This window comes from Salvelinus namaycush, chromosome 3 (assembly GCF_016432855.1).
Source record: "Salvelinus namaycush isolate Seneca chromosome 3, SaNama_1.0, whole genome shotgun sequence".
NCBI classification, from domain to species: Eukaryota; Metazoa; Chordata; class Actinopteri; order Salmoniformes; family Salmonidae; genus Salvelinus; species Salvelinus namaycush.
Window position 1 is genome coordinate 23,014,496 of NC_052309.1, and position 24,123 is coordinate 23,038,618.

Below are 24,123 nucleotides of genomic sequence, written 5' to 3' on the forward strand. Positions count from 1 at the left end.
CCTTATTACAAACGTTGACATACATGCTTTGTTAAGGAGGTTAAAGAATATTCTACATAGTCTACGGTCACAATATGATATCAGGTTAGCTCAAATAAGCAAACTGCAATGTAAAGTTGCTATTATGTGTCTATCCTAAGTAGGTCACAAATAAATCAAACATCTAGTTTAGAGCGAGGAGCTATTTTTAGAGAACTTCCTTGGATGAAGCCACAGCAATATGAAAAGGTCACATATTCCTGACTTTGCAGAGATGCATTGAACGCCAACCATGGCATGAAACACAACTATGAAAACAGCTGTGCTTTTACTCACAATTTTTTGTATTAGTTAGTTTTTTGGTGTATAAGCACAATCTTACTAGGTAGCTTTGGTTAAGAGGCAAAGGGAAACGGAGATACATTTATTTATTTTTCTATATTACGCTTGGCTATATACAGAAATATTTCAGCACTTTTCTGCCATTCAAGCAGGAGTGGATTGGCCATCTGGCATTTCGGCTAGTACATTTTTAGCCCAGTGGGCCTGTCTAACATGGGTTTTTAGCACAAAATTATAATTATCTGCCTAATAATGGGGGCCTTAAGGGAAAAAATGGGCTGGTATGGGGGCCTCGAGGAAAGAAATGGGCAGGTGTAGGGACCTCAAGGGGAAAAAACGGGCCAGTTTGTTATAAATGCCAGGGACATTTTAGGTCCCAGTCCACCCCTACATTGGCACGTTCATAAAGAGATCCCAAGGGGCCAAGGAAGGCCAAAGGCCAAAGGAAGATAGTTTTACCTGTAATTTGATTTAAAGCAGGAAATTATCAGTATATTTCTATTAATGTTTATCTCCATAATAGCCTACATTTAATGCATTTTTTTTTTAGCTATCTCCATCATAAATGATGGTGTGCAAAAGATATCCATTAGTATTGCTTTTTATTCTGAGTGTTTCGGGCTTGTGTTGAAATTAGATATAAGAAGAAATAGTTTACATTTGAACCATATCGAGATGTTAATCAATAACGAGTTCCTAAAAGGCAACACACTTGGAAACATCTGTTTTGCTCTTTAATTACTTGTTACTTTTATTTCTTATTCTTATCCGTATTTTATTTATTTATTTTAAACTGCATTGTTGGTTAGGGGCTTGTAAGTGAGCATTTCACTGTAAGGTCTAAACCTGTTGTATTCGGCGCTTGTGACTAATACAATTAGATTTTTGATTTGTAAGAGCAAGCCTGACCAATAATGGCTTTGCAATGGGCTGCCATAACTTTGATAATATACATCATTTGACTCAAATGCATCACATATATTACTGGCAGAGAAACGTTTTAGGATGAAGATAATAGCCTAGAATAGAAATTAATAAAATAAGAGTAGATGCAGCAAGATCCACTCGTGATAATGCTTTCTGTTTTCCCACAACGTTTCCACCCATTCCGATAGAGGGCAACATTGTCAATAGTAATACGAGCCATATTAGACCTACTAGAGTCACAGACTACCATCTTTAATTAATGTGAGACTCATCAAAAATATATGTTTTTGACTATATCAAACACCTTATAAGTAGTCCATGTAGTGAGCAACATCCTATAATAAATGTATCATGCGCTGCTATATTAAACCTTATAAAGGCTAAATGTATTACCTCTGTTGATTGTGGAGACATTCCCGGTGCAGGCCAACATATTCACCATGTCTAATCAACGCATATTTATACAAAATAGTCCGCACATATGTTGAAAATGATAAGTATCTCTTAATTGCCATGTATTCACTGTAAATGGCCCAGACTGTACTATGCCGAGTCCCTTCGGTCAAGGGAATGATGAACAACTGAATAATGAGAGGACTCCGCCAAGCTGCCTTGATTGGTTGGGAGGTCAGGGCTATCCAAGCGTTGCATTACGTACGCAGCAGTGTGTGCGAAGGAGTATCGTATGCCAGTTTGGAGTGTGCACTGTACGCTGGAACTATCACTGGAAAAACTCATTGCGAGTTCAAGTTAAATAGGCACAAGATTTCACTTTATTTCCCAGCTGTTTTCTTTTTTTAAAATAGATTCTAAACTGGATTATTCACCCGTAGCCTATCAATGTCGCGATTCATGCACTTTGGATGAAGCAGTTCAGAACGGACTTCGAACATGAGTTGGTGTCTCCAATATACAGGCAGACTGTAACATCTCAAGTGGATTGGAATTTCAATGCACAGGAGATTAACTTCCACCTGAAATAAGGATTTTGCGCATTTTATCTCGAGTGTTTTGGAGTCTGCTACTACACATATGGAGTAGGCTATTTTGGAGATACGCAAAATGTTTTCTGTTAGAGCGTTATTATAGACGATACAATGAAATTGACTTATCTATAGACAACGAGTTCACCATACAAAGAAGAATATAAGAAAACAGACGTGCCAGAGATCTTTCCTGAAGCAAGGACAAAGGGGTCACATTTACAGTATCGGATTGTTAAATGTGCATCAACAACTGTAAAACGCACTCCAGCGCACGGGTTCGCGGGCGAAGACTCCACTTGTTAACCGACTGAACATTATTTTCTGACCAGTGACATTTTGAAACTTGTTATATCAAGGAGTTTAAACGTACGCATACCTTACAAATCTATTCGACACTGGTAAGGTGATGCGATAAAGAATCCAGAACATTGTTTTACCTGCAATATACTCTTGTTCTGCGTGCATAGCCTGCACGGAACAGGAAACAGGATTTCATGATATCTATTCAGTGATGGTTATCATTTGTCATTTTAAACGTGATTTTACGCATGATCTACATGCGACACTAGCGAATGGGATCTAGAATTGTGCAAGATTTACACTGTATCCATTTTTGTTTTATGATTTCATCGTGCGGTTGATTAATTTGCATCACTGAATAAGCGTGGAAATGGCAGGCTCCGGTTCCAATTGGAAGTACTACCTTTGGTTTTTGACAGTCTTGTGCAGGTCGCTGTTGCCCGTGGCCAAAACGTTGGAATCGGTGGTTTGGAACTCACAAAACCCCAAGTAAGTGTTAAATGTGCTAATCTAGGATATATTAGACATATAGCCTATATCTGTATTACCATGCATTGAATACAACACAACGCTCATGCTATTCTATTAGCATGCGTAAAGATGCTAATGGTCAATACATATGCATAGGCGCCTGGACATGTTTCCAACTACTATTTGCGCTGAATGACATTCAGGGCTCTGTAATGTGCTGGCTCTGATGCCTCACACGGTGTTGAATGGAAAAGCATAGGCCTACTGTAAAACAATATGAAGTGGAGTCATGGGGAAAGCCAGACATGGTTTGATAGCCTATACATCATAAAGGGCATATTTTAAACCATCAATAATAAGCCTAGTTCAGTTCTGCCTAGTGAGTCATTCATGGATTTCTAGATGTTATGGTAAATGTATTTCATTCAAGCTATGTTCGTTATTTAGATAGGATTCATTAACTCGTGTTTGTCATTATTCAACTTCCAACCAACATTTATGAGGTGCCAAATTCACCTAGAATCATCCAGGCCCCATCATTTACTGTTAGGGAAGCCTACATCTCTACTGTAGCAGAGTGGTCTCTATAATCAAGTGAGAGGCAGCAACTGCTCCTGGTGTGTGTGTGTGTGTGTGTGTGTGTGTGTGTGTGTGTGTGTGTGTGTGTGTGTGTGTGTGTGTGTGTGTGTGTGTGTGTGTGTGTGTGTGTGTGTGTGTGTGTGTGTGTGTGTGTGTTTTCAGGTGCTCTCTGGATGGATTGACACATTTATAAATGTGTTTTCCAAGTTTAATCCATATCTTTCTGGCTTTGAGGATAGATACATTGCCTAATATAACATCCCCACTCAACATACTTCAGTCCTCAGAGCGTAACAGGGATTTTTAGAATATATAGGCCTTTAGTGGTATTTTGTTATTTGATCTAGATGAAGACATATCAAACATCTATATGTTTCATATGTATTTCAATCCAAGTTATTCCTGGAATCATTTCTGATCCTGCAATACCGAGTCTCCAATAGATTCTATGGGTAGTTTCTGGCTGTTGAGGCCTGTCTGTCTTTAATAATGCTATAGTGTATAAAATAACAATAACAATATATATATATATATATATATATATATATATATATATATATATATATATATATATATATATATATATATATAACAATATATAACAATATATATATATATATAACAATATATATATATAACAATATATATATATATATATATATATATATATAACAATATATATATATATATATATATATTTATATATATATATATATATATATATATATATATATATATATATATATATATATATATATATATATATATATATGTGTGTGTGTGTGTGTATATATATATAACCCTTGGGCAAAATCTCTTCAATCAGTAAAGATTAAAGTAATATAAGGGAACAAATTGAAGTGGTACCACAAGGTAGCAGAGAGTGATGTCTCTTGCATATATTTTTTATAAAATATATTAATTATATTATCCAAGCATCCAATTAAGCTGATAAGGTGAATCACACCTTTTTATAATTAACTTAAAAATTTGAAATATTGAGAACACATCTCCATTATTCTTGAAAGGAATAACCGAGGGCCTCGGTATTCAGGATTTAAACACCAGAATTGGATGAAGTCAAGTGAAGTGGCCTAGTCCTGAGCTTGTTCACTCAACAGTACACAGTTTAAAATAAGTCACGACACGGAACAACGTAAAAGTGCTGACAGAGACAAGTCTTTAATTGCAGTTGAGCAGTTGTTAAAAAACGGGCTGTTTTGTTTTACAACAGTTGGTGGCTGTTTTCTCAAGTAAGTTAATGTTTGTTTACTTATCCACCGAGTGGTATTGCTTTGCTTTGCCTACAATGCTGGTAGCTAGGTCGTCCAGAGTGCAGCCAGCCACTTAAAAGCTGATTACAGATCTATTGGGCCATGAGGACATGAAGACTTGATGATGTTCATACAGGCATCAAAATAAGTGAATTGATATGTTAGAAATTGAATTCACACAAAAATTTTTGATGATTGCACCTCCAGAGAAGCTAACTTCAAAACATAATAGATATATTTTCTTTCCAATGTATAAACTAAAACTGTTCATTTTATTCAGAGCTGAAGCACGTTTATTTTGTTTATTTTGTTGAATTGGTGCAGACTAAGTTTGCTCCAACTGCACCTGTGGTTTTAGAATTGGAATTCAGCAGCCATTTTGTATCAAGACATTGTATGTGAAACACATTTGTCAGTAGTTCGGATGAGTTTCATTGTGTGTTCAGTGTGGATGTAAACTGAAACTTCAGTTCTCAAATGATCAGAGACCACACAAAATGTCAACATAAGTAATGTATTTCGAAGAAGACATTGTCTCATGTGTTTAATATTGCCTTATAATAAAACAGGCCAAAGCAAGTCTTTTCAGGGACGCTAAATAAACATTGTTTGAGTTCTTGTTGGCTGTAATGATTTTATGACTCGAGGTGATGGCCCAGAAATAGGCTTAATAGATGTCTAACTCGGACATATGGAATAACACTACCCCCATGCAAGCGCTGGCAAATCACTCTGTAAAGCAGCTTACAGGGCTTTCCACAGTAATTCCAGGCAGATCGACTCACCAATTTTTTAAAGACACATTTACGCAAAGGCCCCTGGTATACAATTTTTTGTCTGTTAGTTGTGCATGTTCGACAGCACTTCTTATTACATGTTAAATATCATTTACGATTCTGTGATTTCCAATTTTTTCTCAATACGATACTTGACGTCTCTGTCAATGTTGACTCAAATTGTCTGCATACAGTTTCAAATAGGACACATAGCCAATATTGATGGATCAACACTAAACTTAGCTGAGACGTACTGTATGTTGGGACTTTTATTTTGGCACTCAGTATTTCTGTTGTTCAGAGTAACAGACTCTATGAGTGAGGAAAGCTTTAGGGTTGCTACTATTCCCTTCTCCACTCTTTATTATTTGCCCTTATTAAAATGATGTAGCCGGTCCACCACATCGAGTCATATGCACTTCAGACACACTGTCTGCTGATTCCTCCCCAGTACCAGACCACTGGCGTGGGTAGCCCACACTCATTTTACAGCTATACACTTATGAAAAGCACTCCATTCATGTAATCACATGAAGTCACACTCTAACACGTAGATAGGCCTACTGTGATACAGAGATCAAACTCATACAGCATTGAAAAGCAGATCTAGTGATTGGGTACATGAGGAACAGCTTGTGGTAGACCAGGGAACTTCACAGAATGCGCAAGAGTGTAAACTCTAGACACAATACAAAGATTAATGCATATAAATGCAGTTGTTCTTTGATCACAAGCCAACATTTTAAGATATTGTTAACATTTTGGAAAAGTTGTTTCTTGCAGACTTCTAATTTATACGTTCAAATCCACAATAGATAAAGGTATTCCAAATACTATTTCAGGCATATATTTACAAATATTTACTATTACAACCAGTAGATTTGTATTTTTCTTCTGTGATATTACTGTAGGAGTATTGTTTTTGTTTTTTTACAAGAGGGATGGATAAGTGTAACCGATGTGAAATGGCTAGCTAGTTAGCGGTGGTGCGCGCTAATAGTGTTTCAATCGGTGACGTCACTCGCTCTGAGACCTAGAAGTAGTTGTTCCCCTTGCTCTGCAATGGCCGTGGCTTTTGTGGAGCGATGGGTAACGATGCTTCGTGGGAGGCAGTTGTTGATGTGTGCAGAGGTTCCCTGGTTCGAGCCCAGGTAGGGGCGAGGAGATGGACGGAAGCTAAACTGTTACATTGATGCTGTTGACCGGGATCACTGGTTGCTGCGGAAAAGGAGGAGGGCAAAAGGGGTGTGAGTGTAACCGATGTGAAATGGCTAGCTAGTTAGCGGTGGTGCACGCTAAGAGTGTTTCAATCGGTGACGTCACTCGCTCTGAGACCTAGAAGTAGTTGTTCCCCTTGCTCTGCAAGGACCGTGGATTTTGTGGCGCGATGGGTAACGATGCTTCGTGGGTGTCAGTTGTTGATGTGTGCAGAGGGTCCCTGGTTCGAGCCCAGGTTGGGGCGAGGAGAGGGACGGAAGCTATACTGTTATATAAGCATAGATAATATTTTCCAATACATTTTTTTCTACCTAAGAGAAAGAAGGGGATATAGTTGGTAATTGGATTTATTGATATTGAACAAACCTGTTTCTTTCTAATTTCTCAGGAGGGAATAAAAAGAGTAGGTAATTGAAAATCTGTCTTTCATTAACAAAGGAGATTTCTCTAAGTTCCTCTGAGAAGTGAGCTCACTAGCAACTTGAGATAGGTTTACCTGCATTTACTATATTGTAGATCTACCATGAAAAAGAGAGAGAATATTTTGTTCAAAGTACAATCAAATATATTATGACAAACCTTTCTTTATTTTGTTATAAGAGCATCTTCTTCTAGCTGTAGAAAAAATACTTCATGTCATATTTGTCATCTTAAAATGTAGTGTGTTGTAGCAATTTCCATGTTGGGCTCACTGATATCCCACACAAACATTGAGAAAGAATTTAGTAGTTTGTCAACTAGATTGACAGTGGTTATCATACATGTTTTTCACATTTTGTTGCATTACAAAGTGGGATTGAAATAGATTTAATTGTGCTTTTTTTGTCATTGATCTACACAACATGCTCCATAATGTCAAAGTGAAAAAGAATTCTACACATTTTTACAAATGAATGCAAATTCAATAACTAAAATGTAGTCATTGCATAAGTATTTACCCCCTTTGTTTAACCTCAATTAATTCAGGAGTAACAAATCACATAATAAGTTATTTGGACTCACTCTGTGTGAAATAATAGCAGTTGACATTATTTTTTTAATGACTACCCTTTATTCTGTCCCCCAAACATACAGCATCTGTAATATCCCTCAGTCGAGTATTGAATTTCAAGCACAGATTCAACTACAAAGACCAAACTTTTTGAAAGCCTCATAAAGAAGGGCAGTGATTAGTAGATGGGTAACAATAACAAATCAGACATTGAGTATCTCTTTAAGCATGGTCAAGTTAATAATTAGGCTGTGGATTATGTATTAAACCAACCAGACACATCAAAGATACAGTCGTCCTTCTGAACTGAGCTGCAGGACAGGTAGGAAACTGCTCAGGGATGTCACCATGAGGCTATTATTTTAGAAATGAGTTCAATGGCTGTGATGTGAGAAAACTGAGGATGGACCAACAACATTGTAGTGACTCCACAATAATGACCTAAATGACAGAGTAAAAAGAAGAATACAAATAAACAGAATCCAAAACATGCACATGTATGCAACAAGGCACTAAAGCAATACTGCAAAAAAAACACTGCAAAGGAATATACTTTTTGGCGAATCCAACACCTCACGTCACTGAGTAACTGCCTCCTTATTTTCAAGCATGGTGGTGGCTGCATCATAGCATGGGTATGCTAGACACTAGCAATGACTGGGGAGGTTTTCAGGATAAAAAGAAACGGGATGGAGCTAAGCACAGACAAAATCCTAGAGGAAAACCTGTTTCAGTCTGCTTTACAGCAGACACTGGGAGAGAAGTTCACTTTTCAGCAGGACAATAATCTACAACACAAGGTCAAATCTACACTGGAGTTGTTTACCTGGAACACAGTGAATGTTCCTGAGTGTCCAAGTTTCAGTTTTGACTTTAATCTGCTTGAAAATCTATGGCAAGACTTGAAAATGGCTGTCTAGCCATGATCCCTAACACCTTGACCGAACTTGAAGAATTTTGGGAAAATATTTTTAATAGATTTATCTAATAAGACTCACAGGGGTGAATACTCATCTAATCAAGATATATTAGTGTTTTATTTTTCATTAATCTTAATCTTCCACTGACATTACATAGTATTGTGTGTAGATCTTTTTTGTTATTGTTGATTGAGTGATTGATATGATTTATTTAAGTGTCATACACCTACTGGTGCCCAGCCCACATGGGCTTACAAGTCACTACTAAACACAGTACCATTTTTCTTGTACTCAAAACAAAATAACATTTTACAAATTATATGCATACAATAATCATGGCCAGTACAGCTACCATCTAGCCACACTACACAAACAGTACATTTCTCCTTCTCCTCCAGGCATTGTGAACAATCTGAGCAATCTCAAACACGCCCTGTCTGAAACAAAATTCAAGCCTCTGCTCGTCCCGTAAGCAGAATACTTCAGGGTTATCACCACAATGTTACAAAAAAGAACATGTCTCAGATCGTCATACAGAGGGCTATAAAACACTACATTGATTTTCGATTTCTTCAAGATCACACAATAGGCATGTTCTAAAAAATATCTTCAGGCACTCTGTTAAATCTACACGTCTTTATAACCAGAGGGAGGGTGCCGGATCTGAGTTGTGCGCTAACTGACCTTTGGCTTTCTGTTGGGTTCAGGTGGACATATGGTTCAGTGATGTAGTTCTCTTTGATGAGAGTGTACGTTCTAAGTTTAGGTTTAAACCAAATATCAGCTGCCCAATTTTCCTTTTGGATCAGAAAAGGCTTGCCCTTGATTTGGTTAACACCACATGGAAATTTGTTCCTGAAATTACCATATTTTTGGTGAAACTGTATTTCAGTTTCACAACAAATAGATAATTCTCTAGCCCATGGATAGTTATGAGTAAGGTCCCAGTCCAATTTGTTTTTGTGATTCTGTGTTCTGGCATATTTATCAGTCTATTCCATAGACGTACCATATCAATTTGTCTATATATTGTAGATGTGGTCAGTATAGATGTGATCATTGATTTTGTAACTTTGTAACACAATAAAATGTGAAGAAATCCAAGCGGGGTGAATACGTATGATAGGCACTGTACTACATGTAGGATGCTGTTCTGCTTTTGAGACCCATCACTGCTAGACCTCATAAATTCACCCTGCCATCTCTCTCCCTTGTGAGAACAATAGCAATGTAATCCTGTCCTGTATTTCCCAAGATTATGGGTTATGTGTCAGATAGAGCCAAGCAGGTGGTGGCCACTTAGTCCTACTGTATGTCTTCAAGAGACTAGATTTGCTGTTTTTAACCATTGATGCATGTGAAATACAGGCAATGGCAAGCTTTTAGACAACTTGCATTTACACACTAACAATAATAGTTTCATAATATTGTTAAGGTCTCCTCACGGAGGTTATGATAGGACAACAGGAGACTGGCTGTTAAGAAGAAAAAAAGTTTAAATGCAGTATCATTCCATTTGATGGTGCACTTCATACCATAATTATACTGTAGTCAATGATTCAGAAATTATCTTTGCCTTTTAAAGCCAGGGAGTATTATTTTCGTCTGTGCTCAGTGCGCTATCTTGAAATCAGACCCTCTAACTAAGTAATTTAACTAATCCCATATTAAATCCTCAGTCAGAAACAAGTGAAAAAGACAAAGGAGACACCAAAGGTTAATGTTTTAACTATCCAGTTAGTGTATTATTAACGTTATCAATTAGGGAGTGAAACCTCTGAAATCTCACACTGTGAAGACCAATACGAGAGACTATCTGTCTTCAGTGACTGGTCTATGGTTATGTCAACAGTTCGACATGATGTTGTAAAATGGGAGAAAACATTGCATTTGATTTGTGTTTTAATTATTCTCACAAAGTCACATGTAGACATTTACGGATATAGCTTGGTCCGGAGATTCAGCAGCGTATCATAAATGGAGAAGATATCGAGTGTCCTGTGTGTTTAATACATTAGAGCCAAGTGGAGTAGCTCAAGCTTTGCCTGACTGTGCCATCATGATCAATGCGCCTGTGATTAAAAGTGACAGTCTAGAGATTAACTCTGTCACTGTTTAAATAGGCTGTGCCAACCCTCTAGCCTTTAATAAACCCACCCATGCCCCTGCTCCCTAGGTTTCAGCCGTAGTTTACACAAGAAAGAGATTCCTTTGAGAAGTGTCACAGGAGTGGTTTTGTTCTCTTCCTGCCCTCATCCCTTCATGCTGGTTCTGATAACGTTTCACAGAAACCCAGACCCCATCACAAAGAGGAGAGACTTAGAGCCACCTCAGGACGGCTTAGCACAAAAATGAAAGGAAAGTAAAAGCAGTCATTGTGTCATTAGGCACTCTAATATTCCACTTTCAGAAAGTAGTGGAGCTACTATTCCAGACAGTTGCCTGAGTCTACCTTTTTCAGCCATTAATGGCTTGATTCTGATCAACTGAGCACCTGAGGAAGGTCATTGTACGTACATACCATTGTGAGATCTCCAAGGCATGGTTTTAGACATTTTATTATCTTGGTTAACTCAGAACTAAAGTCTTGCTTAATTGGTTAGATACTCAATTAAGTTCTGGGTACATACATTTGAAGTCGGAAGTTTACATACACCTTAGCCAAATACATTTAAACTCAGTTTTTCAAAATTCCTGACATTTAATCCTAGTACAAATTCCCTGTCTTAGGTCAGTTAGGATAACCACTTTATTTTAAGAATGTGAAATGTCAGAATAATAGTACAGAGAATGATTTATTTCAGCTTTTATTTCTTTCATCACATTCCCAGTGGGTCAGAAGTTTACATACACTCAATTAGTATTTGGTAGCATTGCCTTTAAATTGCTTAACTTGTGTCAAATGTTTCGTGTAGCCTTCCACAAGCTTCCCACAATAAATTGGGTGAATTTAGGCCCATTCCTCCTGACAGAGCTAGTGTAACTGAGTCAGGTTTGTAGGCCTCCTTGTTGACAAACGCTTTTTCAGTTCTGCCCACAAATTCTCTATAGGATTGAGGTCAGGGCTTTGTGATTGCCACTCCAATACCTTGACCTTGTTGTCCTTAATCCATTTTGCCACAACTTTGGAAGTATGCTTGGGGTCATTGTCCATTTGGAAGACCCATTTGCGACCAAGCTTTAACTTCCTGACTGATGTCTTGAGGTGTTGCTTCAATATATCCATATAATTGTCCTACCTCATGATGCCATCTATTTTGTGAAGTGCACCAGTCCCTCCTGCAGCAAAGAACCCCACAACATGATGCACCCCCACAACATGACAACATGACCCCCGTGCTTCACGTTAGGATGGTGTTCTTCGGCTTGCAAGCTTCCCCCTTTTTCCTCCCCCATTATGGCCAAACAGTTCTATTTTGTTCCATCAGACCAAAGGACATTTCTCCAAAAAGTACGATCTTTGTCCCCATGTGCAGTTGCAAACCGTAGGCTGGCTTTTTTATGCCGGTTGTTTTCCCAACAGGTGGGCATTCTATTTAATACCGATCGGTACTATTGTTTGAATGTAATGTTGACATATTGGCAGTTAAAGGTGCACTATGCAGAAATCGCTCGGCCATTTCCTGGTTGCAAAAATTCTAATATTGCAATTATTACAATTAATTATTTTACATAATATCTTATCACATAACTGGAAAACCATGATTGACCAACTCTCTGACCAAAGTGGCTGACATTTATCCCATCATAAGAAGGTTCATGTCCATTTGTGTGTATGTTTTCTGTCCATGAGAGATTAGACATTTTGAGATGAAGACTTGAGAACTGTCACCTCATCTTATGTCTATGAAAATATTGATGTTTCTCCATTCTCATGTGGGCCACATTCTCATTTCTGAGTGCTCTGTAACTGACTGATAAGGTCACTCTAAGTGGCCTTTACCTTTTCGTTACTTATTTAAATCAATACATGAAAAGGGAATATTCAGGGGAATGTTTTACAGCATGTTTTCTCAGGGCTACTCTGGGGAGTGAGCTTTCCACCCAAATGCACTGTTAATGGACGACCCAAATCTCTTGCAGTAACATATGTATTTTCTAGCTGTTACAATTTTTTTAATGTGACTAGTATATGCAGGACCTTTTATGAATCTGTTGACAGTCTGGATGTGAAGTTCCTTAGCACTGACTCATGCATTCACAGCCCTCTTAAATGAAATACTGAGCTCTCTAATGCAATGAAAGATACCCAAATGCTTAAGGGGCAACTAATAATTAATGTTGTCTGTTAATGTCTGATTGTTGAACATGTGTCATTAGATTGGACCCCAAAGCAGTTACCGTTACAAAGGCGCTCATATGTAGACAAAGGAAGCTGAGAAGCAGAAATCAGTTATGTCAAGTTTCTGGATATATTTGAAAGGCACATTCAGAAGCGTAGTACATTAGTGGTAGTCCTATAGAACATTTTATAAAATAGCCAGTGGTGTGTGGTTCAGAAAGGTTATATTTTCATTACCGACATTTTGTATAAAGTTGCATGAGAAAATGGATGCATGTGTTTTTCCATCTCTCGTCACAGCCGTTACATACAGTTGAAAACCATTGAGTTCATATTTATTGGCAGAGTAGGCTGAGTCATTGTTGAGCGCCACAAGAACGGCATTGTTTGGCACACTCGATCCATGACCATTCCTAAGTTAACTACAACATTCATTTAATTCTACTAAACAATCAAGGGCTTGGGATAATGCGGTTGGGGGGTGTCAGTTCTACATGCCTAGCTCATGCTTGCACAAAAATGTCAGAGAGGTTACTGTACAGAATGGGGATTGTATAGCACAAGGGGAGAAGAGCAGATGTTAGATATCAGAGGCACAGATCACACAAAGGGTATTCCACCAAACACTCTCACCTTGGAACTCAGCACACACATCGCCCCAACCAACTGTGAGATTTGGATACAGATATTGCTTTCCACAAATGCATATGGTTCCCCTAACATAGTGCTCTTTGTTTTTGAGGTCTTCAACAATATAATCGTTTTTGCATTCACAGTTTGTTGCAGAACTTATTTAACTTATGGTGGTCTGTGTTAATAGTATGCACAGGTTTTCTTAAAGTTGTTTTGAATCGTTTTGTTTTAATGGTAAGGACGGCTAAAGGTGCGGTCATGTATAGACATGCTATGTCTCTTCTTGTATTATCTTGTATCTTAAAATCAATGTTGTTATATTCACACACACACACACACACACACACACACACACACACACACACACACACACACACACACACACACACACACACACACACACACACACACACACACACACACACACACTCTGATCGGATCTGACTCCATTAGTTACACCTATGTATTGAGCAGGATCCCAAACAGGGAAGCAGTTGGTTTGATCTTCTTCATGGAGAGGACAGCAGTAGGGAAACCCTTGTGTCTCTCTGCATTCCAAATCTAGTTCCTGGCTCTGGAACGGATGGATGTGACAGCCATTCCAAAGCCCATTAGAACTGGCGTTTCAGAATAGATTTAACTAAATGGCTGATGCCGTGAGCCTGATAGGCCGAGTCTTCCGTAAGTGTGTCACTGCGCCAGATGGACTCTTTGCTAGAATACATTTTATTATTAATTATGAAACAGACCCTTTAATTTGTACCATGCATCATGAAAGAAATCACACAGCAGAAATGGCATAACACAGACAGAGTGATTATAACCATATAGACCCTGACTGTGACAAATAGATAACAGCCACCTTTCAAATTTTATGAACATGATTTTTCTCCCTCTCTGAGGGTGCACGTCAGATGGTAGCCGCCTTGAGATTTGCTGAGGTTTTCCTCTGTCCTTTGTCTGGCCGTCCAGCTCTATGAAGGCTAGTGATCCAATGTGTCTGTAAACCAGGGCTTTCTCCATGCCACCTTTAACCCATTCTACTGGGGCTCCTTGAAGGCCCTCTCGAGGCGTTGCTATGTGAATGACCAGCATGAAAGGATTCCCTAGTCCACTGCACAGAGTTTGGGGGGAGGAGGGGGGTGGATTAAAAGTCACGCTGTTAACGGCACAGCTCCCAAGGATTGGCGGACCCTCAAACCGCCGAGTGCCCTGGCAGCTGGAGAGGCCAGCTCAAAAGCCCCACGCCGGGAAGCATTCTCTCCCGCTCTTTACAGGAGGCTGCTAAGGAATCTGCGCATACACAGAGGGGAAAAAACAACCCCCTTTTCTCCCATTTCTGACAGAGTTTAGGCAAACTATAGACAGCCCATAGTAGATCATTTGTTGTGCATATAACTTTTTACCATGTGGATTTATTTGTAAATATAAAAATACATCGTTTTTCTTTTTAGAGTTTCTGAGAATAGTGGTTTTGATCTTTATAAACCTTCTGTTAGGCTGCAGTTAAATCCACAGCGGCTTAAAGCTAGTGGGATTTTAGGTCTATTAATGCATTGTTTTGATTGCTGGTTTGATGGATTAAGTCAGATAGTCACAGATTTCGTGCACATTTTCTCTTTTTATGACCCTGATGTAATTATTTTACCTGACAGTCAGGGATATGGAGAATATTGAAGACAATGCAGGCATACCAATAGAGGATTAATCCTGCAGACAAAAGCATTTGTTTTGAAAAGAGGCGGTGAGCTGTCAGGTTAAAGTTTCAGAGAGAAAAGAGGACAATGAAGTCCAAATTGAAATTCCTCCCAGTGTGGCCTTTCACATTAAAATAAATGACATTGTTTGGAGACCAGGTACTCCTCCGGGGGACTGGGCCATTGTCTGCCTGCAGTGAGGTTACAGTGTGGCCGCAGGTCACCCCGCTGAGGCTTTGACTGATGATGAGGCTGTGACATAAGCCACCGCTTCTTCCCACCGGAATGGCCTTTATGGATCTGGCAGCTTAAAAACTTTAAAGGCACTCTGAAGTAAAATAGGACTGAGAAACCCCAGGCTATGCATCTCTGAAGCTTGTTTTTCATAAAAGCATCAAAATATATGCACCTGTTATCATCTTGGCTCAGTAATGCCTCTTACTAAAACAGTAATAAGAGACAAATGTTTTGATTCAGATTTTTCAAGCAATTTTTCCAATAGGGTGGTCATTGTTATCATGTGACTGTATTGGCTGGAACTTGATCGCTTGACAGCCACTGTTATAGGAATAGTGGGACACTGATTTACTGAGTTTAGATTCTGTGTAATGAAATGTATACTCCAGTGACTGATTTAACCTAATATTTGAGTTTTAATTTTCTCCACACTAAAACTGTCTTAAAGCAATTCGTCTTGGAGCATTTGTCATGAGTGCTGGCTGGTGCCCATACGTAGCTGTAGGGGAAATTAAACGTGATTATGTAAACTAACAGATGTATTGTAAATCTAAGGCAATGGCAAGGCGCTCGATGGGAGGGGGGAGTTGGAGCACTTGACACTTCAAACAGCTCCTTCAGCTCAACATCTGCCATACTAAAGCATCCAACATGCAATACCCAAATCCTAATAGTTATTTAATACAGGCAACAATTTCCAAGCATTAGACTTCTCTCTGACATATCAGGGGAGCTGCTGTGCTCGATTCCGATGATTCCAGTGTTCCCAAATTTAGTCGGTCTGAATAATCTGCTGAAAGAAGAGGTAGGAGGAAGCTCTGAAAACAGCAGTCCTCTGGTGCATTGTGTTGGCATTAAGGTTGCCAGCTGCGTGACAAGTGTTATTATAGTGTGTCAGCATTTATCCCCTCAGAGTGAGGTTTGAAAAATAGCCTGGCTTAGCACCCAGAAAGTCTATTCAGGATTTTTAATGTGTTTCTTATTCTCTGTGGGAAGGAAACAGAACCAGGGAAGAATCAAGTCATCAAGAATCAAATGTAGAAAATATCACATGGTTAGAATAGTTTAATTTCTAAATCCCAATAAAGAGAATGAACTAGTCTTATGCAATATTCCATTAAGACTTTGTTTCCTGGGAAGAAAAAGTTGCCAAAGAGGAAACTTGCTGTGATTGGACAATATGGCTGTGGTGGTCTTCTCCATTTAGCATTGTGTCTGCTCAAGCACATCAACCACTTTCTATCTGTGTTCTGGTCAAGTGCTAGATGAACAGTGCGTGTCCACAGTCACATTGCGAGGCAAGGTTGCAGCTGTCTCCACAAAAGGGAAGACTTGTTGGGTAGAGAGAGGCTCCGGTGTCAGTGTGGCCAAACTCAGTGAGATTAAGGGCCAGTATCTGTTGCAGATGGTAGTAATATAGCTTGGTGATAATATAGCTTCCCTAATAGCGTGTCTTTCCCCCTGCTGTCTTAAGCTATTAGCCAGCTGTTCCTCAAAAGCAAAACCAAATGGTGTCTTGAGAAGACTATAATTAAAAAGGAAATAACCCTACTGAAACAAAGGCAAAAAACTGAATAACTGGACTGTCATCTTTCTGTCTGTCAGACCAGAGCTGTAATACACGCCCCAGGCACTAAAACAGACCTGTTCCAACCTTATCACAACAGCTTTGTTTGTATTTCTCCTGTTTCTTGTTGCTCCTGTCAACTGTTGTTGAAACTCTGGTTTCACAAGAGAGAGATTTGCCTTTTTGCAATTAGCTATTTAAATGAAATGCATCAGCAGCAGCAGGTTTAGTATGTTCCATACAAATAGTCTGTATGTCTAGTTTTAACCTACACTGAGTGTACAAAACATTAGGAACACCTTCCTAATGTTGAGTGGCACCCCCCTTTTGCCTTCAGAAGAGCCTTAATTCGTCGGGGCATGGACTCTACAAGGTGTCAAGGGCATTCCACAGGGATGCTGGCCCATGTTGACTCTAATTCTTCCCACAGTTGTGTCAAGCTGTCTGGATGTCCTTTGGGTTGTGGACCATTCTTGGTACACACAGGAAACTGTTGAGTATGTAAAACCCAGCAGCGTTGGAGTTCTTGACACAAACCGGTATGCCTGGTACCTACTACCATACCCAATTTAAAGGCACTTAAATATTTTGTCTTGCCCATTCATCTTCTGAATGTCACACATACACAACCCATGTTTCAATTCAATTTCTCAAGGCTTAACAATCGTTATTTAACCTGTCTCCTCCCCTTCATCTACAATGATTGAAGTGGAGTTAACAAGTGACATCAATAAGGGATCATAGCTTTCACCTGGATCCACCTGGTCAGTCTATGTGATGGAAAGAACATGTTCTTAATGTTTTGTACACTCAGTGTATATTTTAGTTTACTGGTTGACCTTTCCTTTGAGTGAGTTGTTAATATTGAGATTATTCACCCTTATTTAGCATTGTTCTGTGGTCGGCTGTTTCTGTAAAGTTCCTCCTATATCACTGTTAATAGGCAAATAGACGGCAAGTGTATTTTATTGCTTTGGGGCCAAACTTGTTTCCAACCAGCATGACAAGGAATCACACAAAGTGTTGAAAAGGTCCAAGTTCAATAAGTTGTTTTATCCTTGTTTCCTCTTGACAGTAAACAGAAGGTTCCCATTATTTTGGGGTGGCAGGTAGCCTAGTGGTTAGAGCGTTGGACTAGTAACTGAAAAGTTGCAAGATCAATTTGTTCTTAACTGACTTGCCTATTTAAATAAAGGTAACCCCCCCCCCCAAGATGTGTTGGGTGGAGATTCTATTTATATCGATGTGGCTGGCTCTATCTCTCTTGTTAACCGACATTGTTGCGGTCAACAGGTTTTTCAAGACAGACCAGTGGTGTGATATGTTGATATAATACATCACAGACTATGCCCTCTAATCAGAAATACTGTGATCACCAGCAGTGGAATTGTTACATTGTGCTACTCTCAATTAAACAATATGAGATTGAGTTGTCTTTCCCAATGACAGGCTGTCATTCGATCCCTTTTGTTCCCCTCGCCTACTATTACACCGTGTTCTTTTCTCATCCCGACTTGACTCTGAAAGGAGTCTCTTTGGTGTGGTAGTTAATAAAAGGGAGTAGGGGGCAGTCAGATGCAAATCTGGTCAGGCCAAGACATGCACTTATTTTGATTTATGTGTGCGTTTAGTGGGTTTTGGTTAAATCCATTAGAAATGACTTCTCGGTTGTGCAGGGCTCAACGTGTGAAGTGGTGTAATGCTCCTCTAGAAAATGATCTGTTTTTGATTAATGCAGTCTTACTATGCTCCTGGGACAAGTCTTGACAATGAAATGGTTGTTGTGTCATAGATGTTTGAACTTGCACTGAGCCAGGTATTTTGTGAGCATACACAGCTTTTTTCCTGGGAGAGGTGTTAGCTAGACAGACTAGTTACATTCTTACTTGTCTACATAGGGTTAGCATGGAGACGGCAGCTTCGATATCAGCTCTTACTGCCAAATTAATTAGTTCTGTCTACTGTAATGGTGAATTAGTGCTACTGATTCCTCTTGTAGGATAGAAGACACTATTCATGCCAATGCAGCCCACTGAGCGAATCAACTAATCACATTTTCCATCTGTTTTAAATCCAAGGCACGGGACATTTTTTGGCCAGTTCTTTTTATTCACGTTAATGGAAGTTATATTACAATTATTGACATGGGTCTCTCAGGCTACTCAGGTTATGCATTCTTCCAGTTTGCTGAGTAAAACCTGTTTATTTGCTGGTTGTTGGGCAGAGGGTAATCAGTTCTCAGTGTGTAACCTGATCAGCAACACCATTGCGGTGCCAGATCCTCATTAAGTCCTTCCTGTAACAGTACAGTCTATGGGAATTCTCGCTGAATTCAGATCACCATCAATCACATCAAATTCTGCCTGAGAATGTCAGTGAACAATATTCTGCATTCACTGCAAGGTTTGTTTTCCCCTCGAGCGAGACTGCAGTCTCTCAGATAGGAAATATAGAGTATAGCATTGAGAAATACCATGAATAATATTATTTGTTGACAAATGCAGCTTAATTAAAGGAGTATGTACATTGCTAATGTATTAGCTCAAAATCATTTGGAAAATGTTCTTATGAGTCTCAAGGTTCTATGAGTTTATAGGAGTAAGTAACCTGTTGTCAGTGGGCCGGTTAGAGTCAGATTGTATTATTGAGAGACTTTCCCCCCAGTCAGAAACATAAAGAGAGCTGCCAATCACGCATTCCATGTCAACGCTAAAGGGGGATGGAAGGAGCCAGCCTCATCGTCTCATTCCTCTGACCTGTGGCATTCTTTCCTCCTAACCAAAGCGATGGGAATGTGGGCAGAAGTCATGGACGTATCTGGGGAACCTGCCCCGGGAATGCTCCGCTTGTCCAATTGAGTCTTGAACAATAGTTGTGATGGTTCATTTCCTAACAAAGAATGATAAATATTGAACACTGTTACAAGGGGGTAGAGAATAAATAAAAACCATTATACCTCCCATAGTTTGTTCAGTTGGATCATAAATCTTGTCTCCTTGTCAGGTTTTGTCCTGAACTACTGTTGCCATCCTTTTGCATATGGGAACTGTCCTAAGGTCATATGTGTTCTTTAGACTTATTACCGGCAAGGACTTGCTTCTGTGCTGCCGGGCGTGAGCAAGACAAATTATGCTGCCTTGCTGGAGTCGAAGTAGCTAATTATCTTCCCCATGAGCTGAAAGCAGTGTTGAGGAGGTGACTTTTAAAAAGAAGTTTAGTAAAAGAAAAACACAAGTTTTGTCTCTTATATGCAGTGGTGTAACGTACTTAAGGTAAAATACTTGAAAGTACTACTTAAGTAGATTTTTTTTGGTATATGTACTTCACTATTTATATTTTTGACAACTTTTACTTATACTCCACTACATTCCTAAAGAAAATAATGTACTTTTTGCTCCATACATTTTCCCTGACATCCAAAAGTACTCGTTACATTTTGAATGCTTGGCAGGAAAGGAAAATGGTCCAATTCATGCACTTATCAAGAGAACAAACCTGGTCATCCCTACTGCCTCTGATCTGGTGGACTCACTGAACACATGCTTTCTTTGTAAATGATGTCTGAGTGTTGGAGTGTACCCCTGGCTATCAGTAAATAAAAAGAAAAACAAGAAAATGTTGCCGTCTGGTTTGCTTAATATAAGCAATTTGAAATTATTTTATTGTATTTTTGATACTTATTTTTGGTACTTTTTGATACTTTTATTTTTGAGACTTAAGTATATTTTAACAATTACATTTACTTTTGATACTTAAGTATATTTAAAACCAAATACTTTTAGACTTTTACTCAAATAGTATTTTGCTGGGTGACTTTCACTTTTACTTGAGTAAATTTCTATTAAGGTATCTTTATTTTTTCTCAAGTATGATTTTGGGTACTTTTTCCACCACTGCTTATGTGTACCATTGGTTTGTATCATTTTCTTTTTCAATTAGCTTTTTCCTAGTGGCCTTGAAGGGATGTAACAGCAGAAGAGACACAATCAGAACATCTTTATGGCGGTTTTAGTTGAGCATTTCTGATGAATGGCAGCCACTGTGTAGGAGTATATTGAAAAAAATTAGGTTGTCTTTCGTTTTGCCCTCTTTGATATCACAGATAAACCCAAACAATGAACACTGAGTGGTTGAACATTTCTTATATGCCCCTGATTCAAATTTCTGTCCATAACTAGTGCTAGCTAGTATTTCCTCTGGTAAATTTGTGATACATTTATTTCCATGTGCCATGCAGCCAAATATATATGTGGTATGTTCTTCAGGGCACCTGCCTCAGAAACACATTACAGAGAAATGTTGTTAAAGCCCTTTTGATACTGAACAGAAAAACTCCCCCTCTTATCGAGTAGCAGGGGATGTCAGATAAATGTAGCACTAGTCTTAATTTACACCCTCCATCCACACCTTTATCTCCAATCCCAGGTAATAGCCTGCTTCCTTCTGAACCTTATATCACAGAATGTCTCATCATGTCATCCCCATCTCCATGAGGCCACACTGATATATCCTCATTAGAAGCACATACGGTATTACAGTCAGAGGCAGACGCCCAAATTAAACCCATTTAAGGAGCATCCTTCCCTGAGGACCTCCTGGTACGGAGCGCTCTTCTATCACTCGGTGTGTTTTGGCCACCGTTCAGATCAGGCCTGGTCGGCTGGGCTGGCTGGGCTGCCACTAGCCCCCTGGGTCTGTAGTGGGTTTCCTCAGCTGATCAGAGTCCATCTGGGGTTGGGCTTCATCCAGGACCGGAAACGTGTCTCTCAGAACCACAGTGACCCTGGTATGTCTCTGTCTCCAGCCAACTTAGAATGGACCTAGATTTGATTGATTTATGGTACAAATTTGTACATCTAAATTGAGCAGTGTAGGTAACGATCAGTATTTTCACATCTCAGCAAAAAATATTCAAACAAAATGTTCCGTATGAGGTCTTTGTGGTCAAAGTGGCATAGTTAAGAGTTGCCAACACTCAGATGTAGGCCCTAACAGTCCATTGATGCTCATGCTGGCTTCGCTTGCCAAGTTGCATTTTTACGGTGGTACATTTTTTTGTGATGAATCCCACCCTCATTCCTAGGCGGAATTCATAATTTAGCAATCTTGTTGGTATTTTACAGCGTAGGCTGAGACATATTTAGTCATACAGGCAGCAGGAAGGATGTGTGGAAAATTTCCAGTTGAAAAGGGAGTGTCTAAATTAGTCATGCTGCAGATACAGTACTTTACTGCTTCTGTGGCTGATTCCCTATAGCTAGTGTTTTCTGCAAGTTTATTAGTGTGTAAGCACTGTGTAGTAGACTATGATATGATTTCTCCGTATTCAACTAAAGTCTGCAGTGCACTTCTATGATGTGACTAATAATTATCCAGTGAGTTATTAGGTTAGCCATTGGTCACTTTTCGATATGTAGTAAAATGTTGCTACAGTGAACCAAACCTCAGTCACAGTGACACAACACTTCATACTGCCACAGAATCCTCAGCCTGTTTGAAGGTAATTGGGATAATGAGATCATTCACACAGCCAGCCCTGGGCTGCAGTCTCCAGCCCACGAGAACTGAGAACTGATATACTCCAAACTGGGCTCTTGATTTGGAGGAGTCACAGCCTTGTTGCCAATTACTGTATCCCTGGTAATCTCAGGCAGCTCCATGCACTGGAGACCAAAATAGATGTCAAAGCAAAGCAGATGTAATGGATTTAGTAAGGAGGGTGATTATTTCTCTCTACCTGTAGGGGGCATCTGTCGCTGTTGCCCCTGGGCTCGCCGAGTCGCCGTTTCTCCTTCGATATGTAATTGAACATTTCTGTGAGGGTATTGCAACTTTAAGATAACACATTAACACCCTTCTAACTGTTTAAGTGTGACTGATCCTCTGCCTACGTACTACCAGACACTAACTGCCCATTTGCTTTTCAAAGCCGGGTTGAAGGTAAAATGTATTGGTACGTTGAAATTGCTATGATACTTACCGCAGAGCACTGTGATGCACGTGCCTTGAGTGCCTCTGTAAACCAGACTGTAGCTCATTGACACAAAAGCCATTATTCTACACTGAACTCACTAAACAATGACCAGTCTGTATTTGAGCAACATTAACCAAGGAATTGGTTTGGTGTGAACGCTATCACAGGTCTTTTTTATACTGTACCCCATTAATGGACGTAAATGTACCCGTGTTAATGTGTATTTGCTGTTAAAGATATAAAAAAGTTATGTTATTTTTGGCAATTATATGAAGTTCAAACACAAAAAAATGAAAAAATAAAAATAAAAATGTGTACAATATGGCAATCGTTTAATAACGCTACAGTAATAATTTATTGACCAGTACCAACAGTTTCAGCTGCAGTTGTCTGTCTTTTGGACAGGGATGCAACATCCATATCATATTGTAAAATATAAAATATTGTATTTTAACACAATCACAGACTTGTAGGAAAAGTTTTAAAGATTGGATGCAATGTTTAGAAGGTGTTGATTTTCTTTTTTCAGGCATTTATTTTTCTTCTCTCACTGCATAACAGCTTGTTTGGGTTGCGGTTACCTTACCCTCAAATTACTGTCAAAGCAAGAATATGTTTTTCTGTTAGTTAATGATTTGTAGGCTTGAAGGAAAATAATACCTGCCAATCTCCATTTTTGTCCAACCTTAAAAACTAGGACCACAGGAAAACTACTTCTGGTGAAATAAACAACAGATATTATTCAACGAGCCCAAGATCCTTCAACTGCAAAAAATGATGCGCAAGTTTGCATTTGTCAATTTTGTCTTCAACTGGAATTGACTCATAATTGTAAATGTTAAATAACTAAGTATTCAATGTGCACGTTTGAATGTTTAGAGTGTATCCTGCCCTCTAGCTAGCCTGAGGCCTATTGATGAAGTTGTATGAATGGTGACGGCTTTAGAGTCCCAGACTAGTTGCACCCCTC

The 24,123-nt window shown here is 39.1% G+C and overlaps 1 protein-coding gene across 1 annotated transcript in view; it reads left to right on the forward strand.

The window, feature by feature from the left end:
• Positions 1–1,965: 1,965 nt before the first annotated feature.
• Positions 1,966–24,123, forward strand: part of LOC120045086 (ephrin-B1-like) — a 77,022-nt gene continuing 54,864 nt past the window's right edge. Inside the window, exon 1 of the mRNA XM_038989956.1 lies at positions 1,966–3,023. Coding sequence (XP_038845884.1) covers positions 2,905–3,023 — 119 coding nt within the window. The 5' untranslated portion in view covers positions 1,966–2,904. The remainder of the gene's footprint in view (positions 3,024–24,123) is intronic.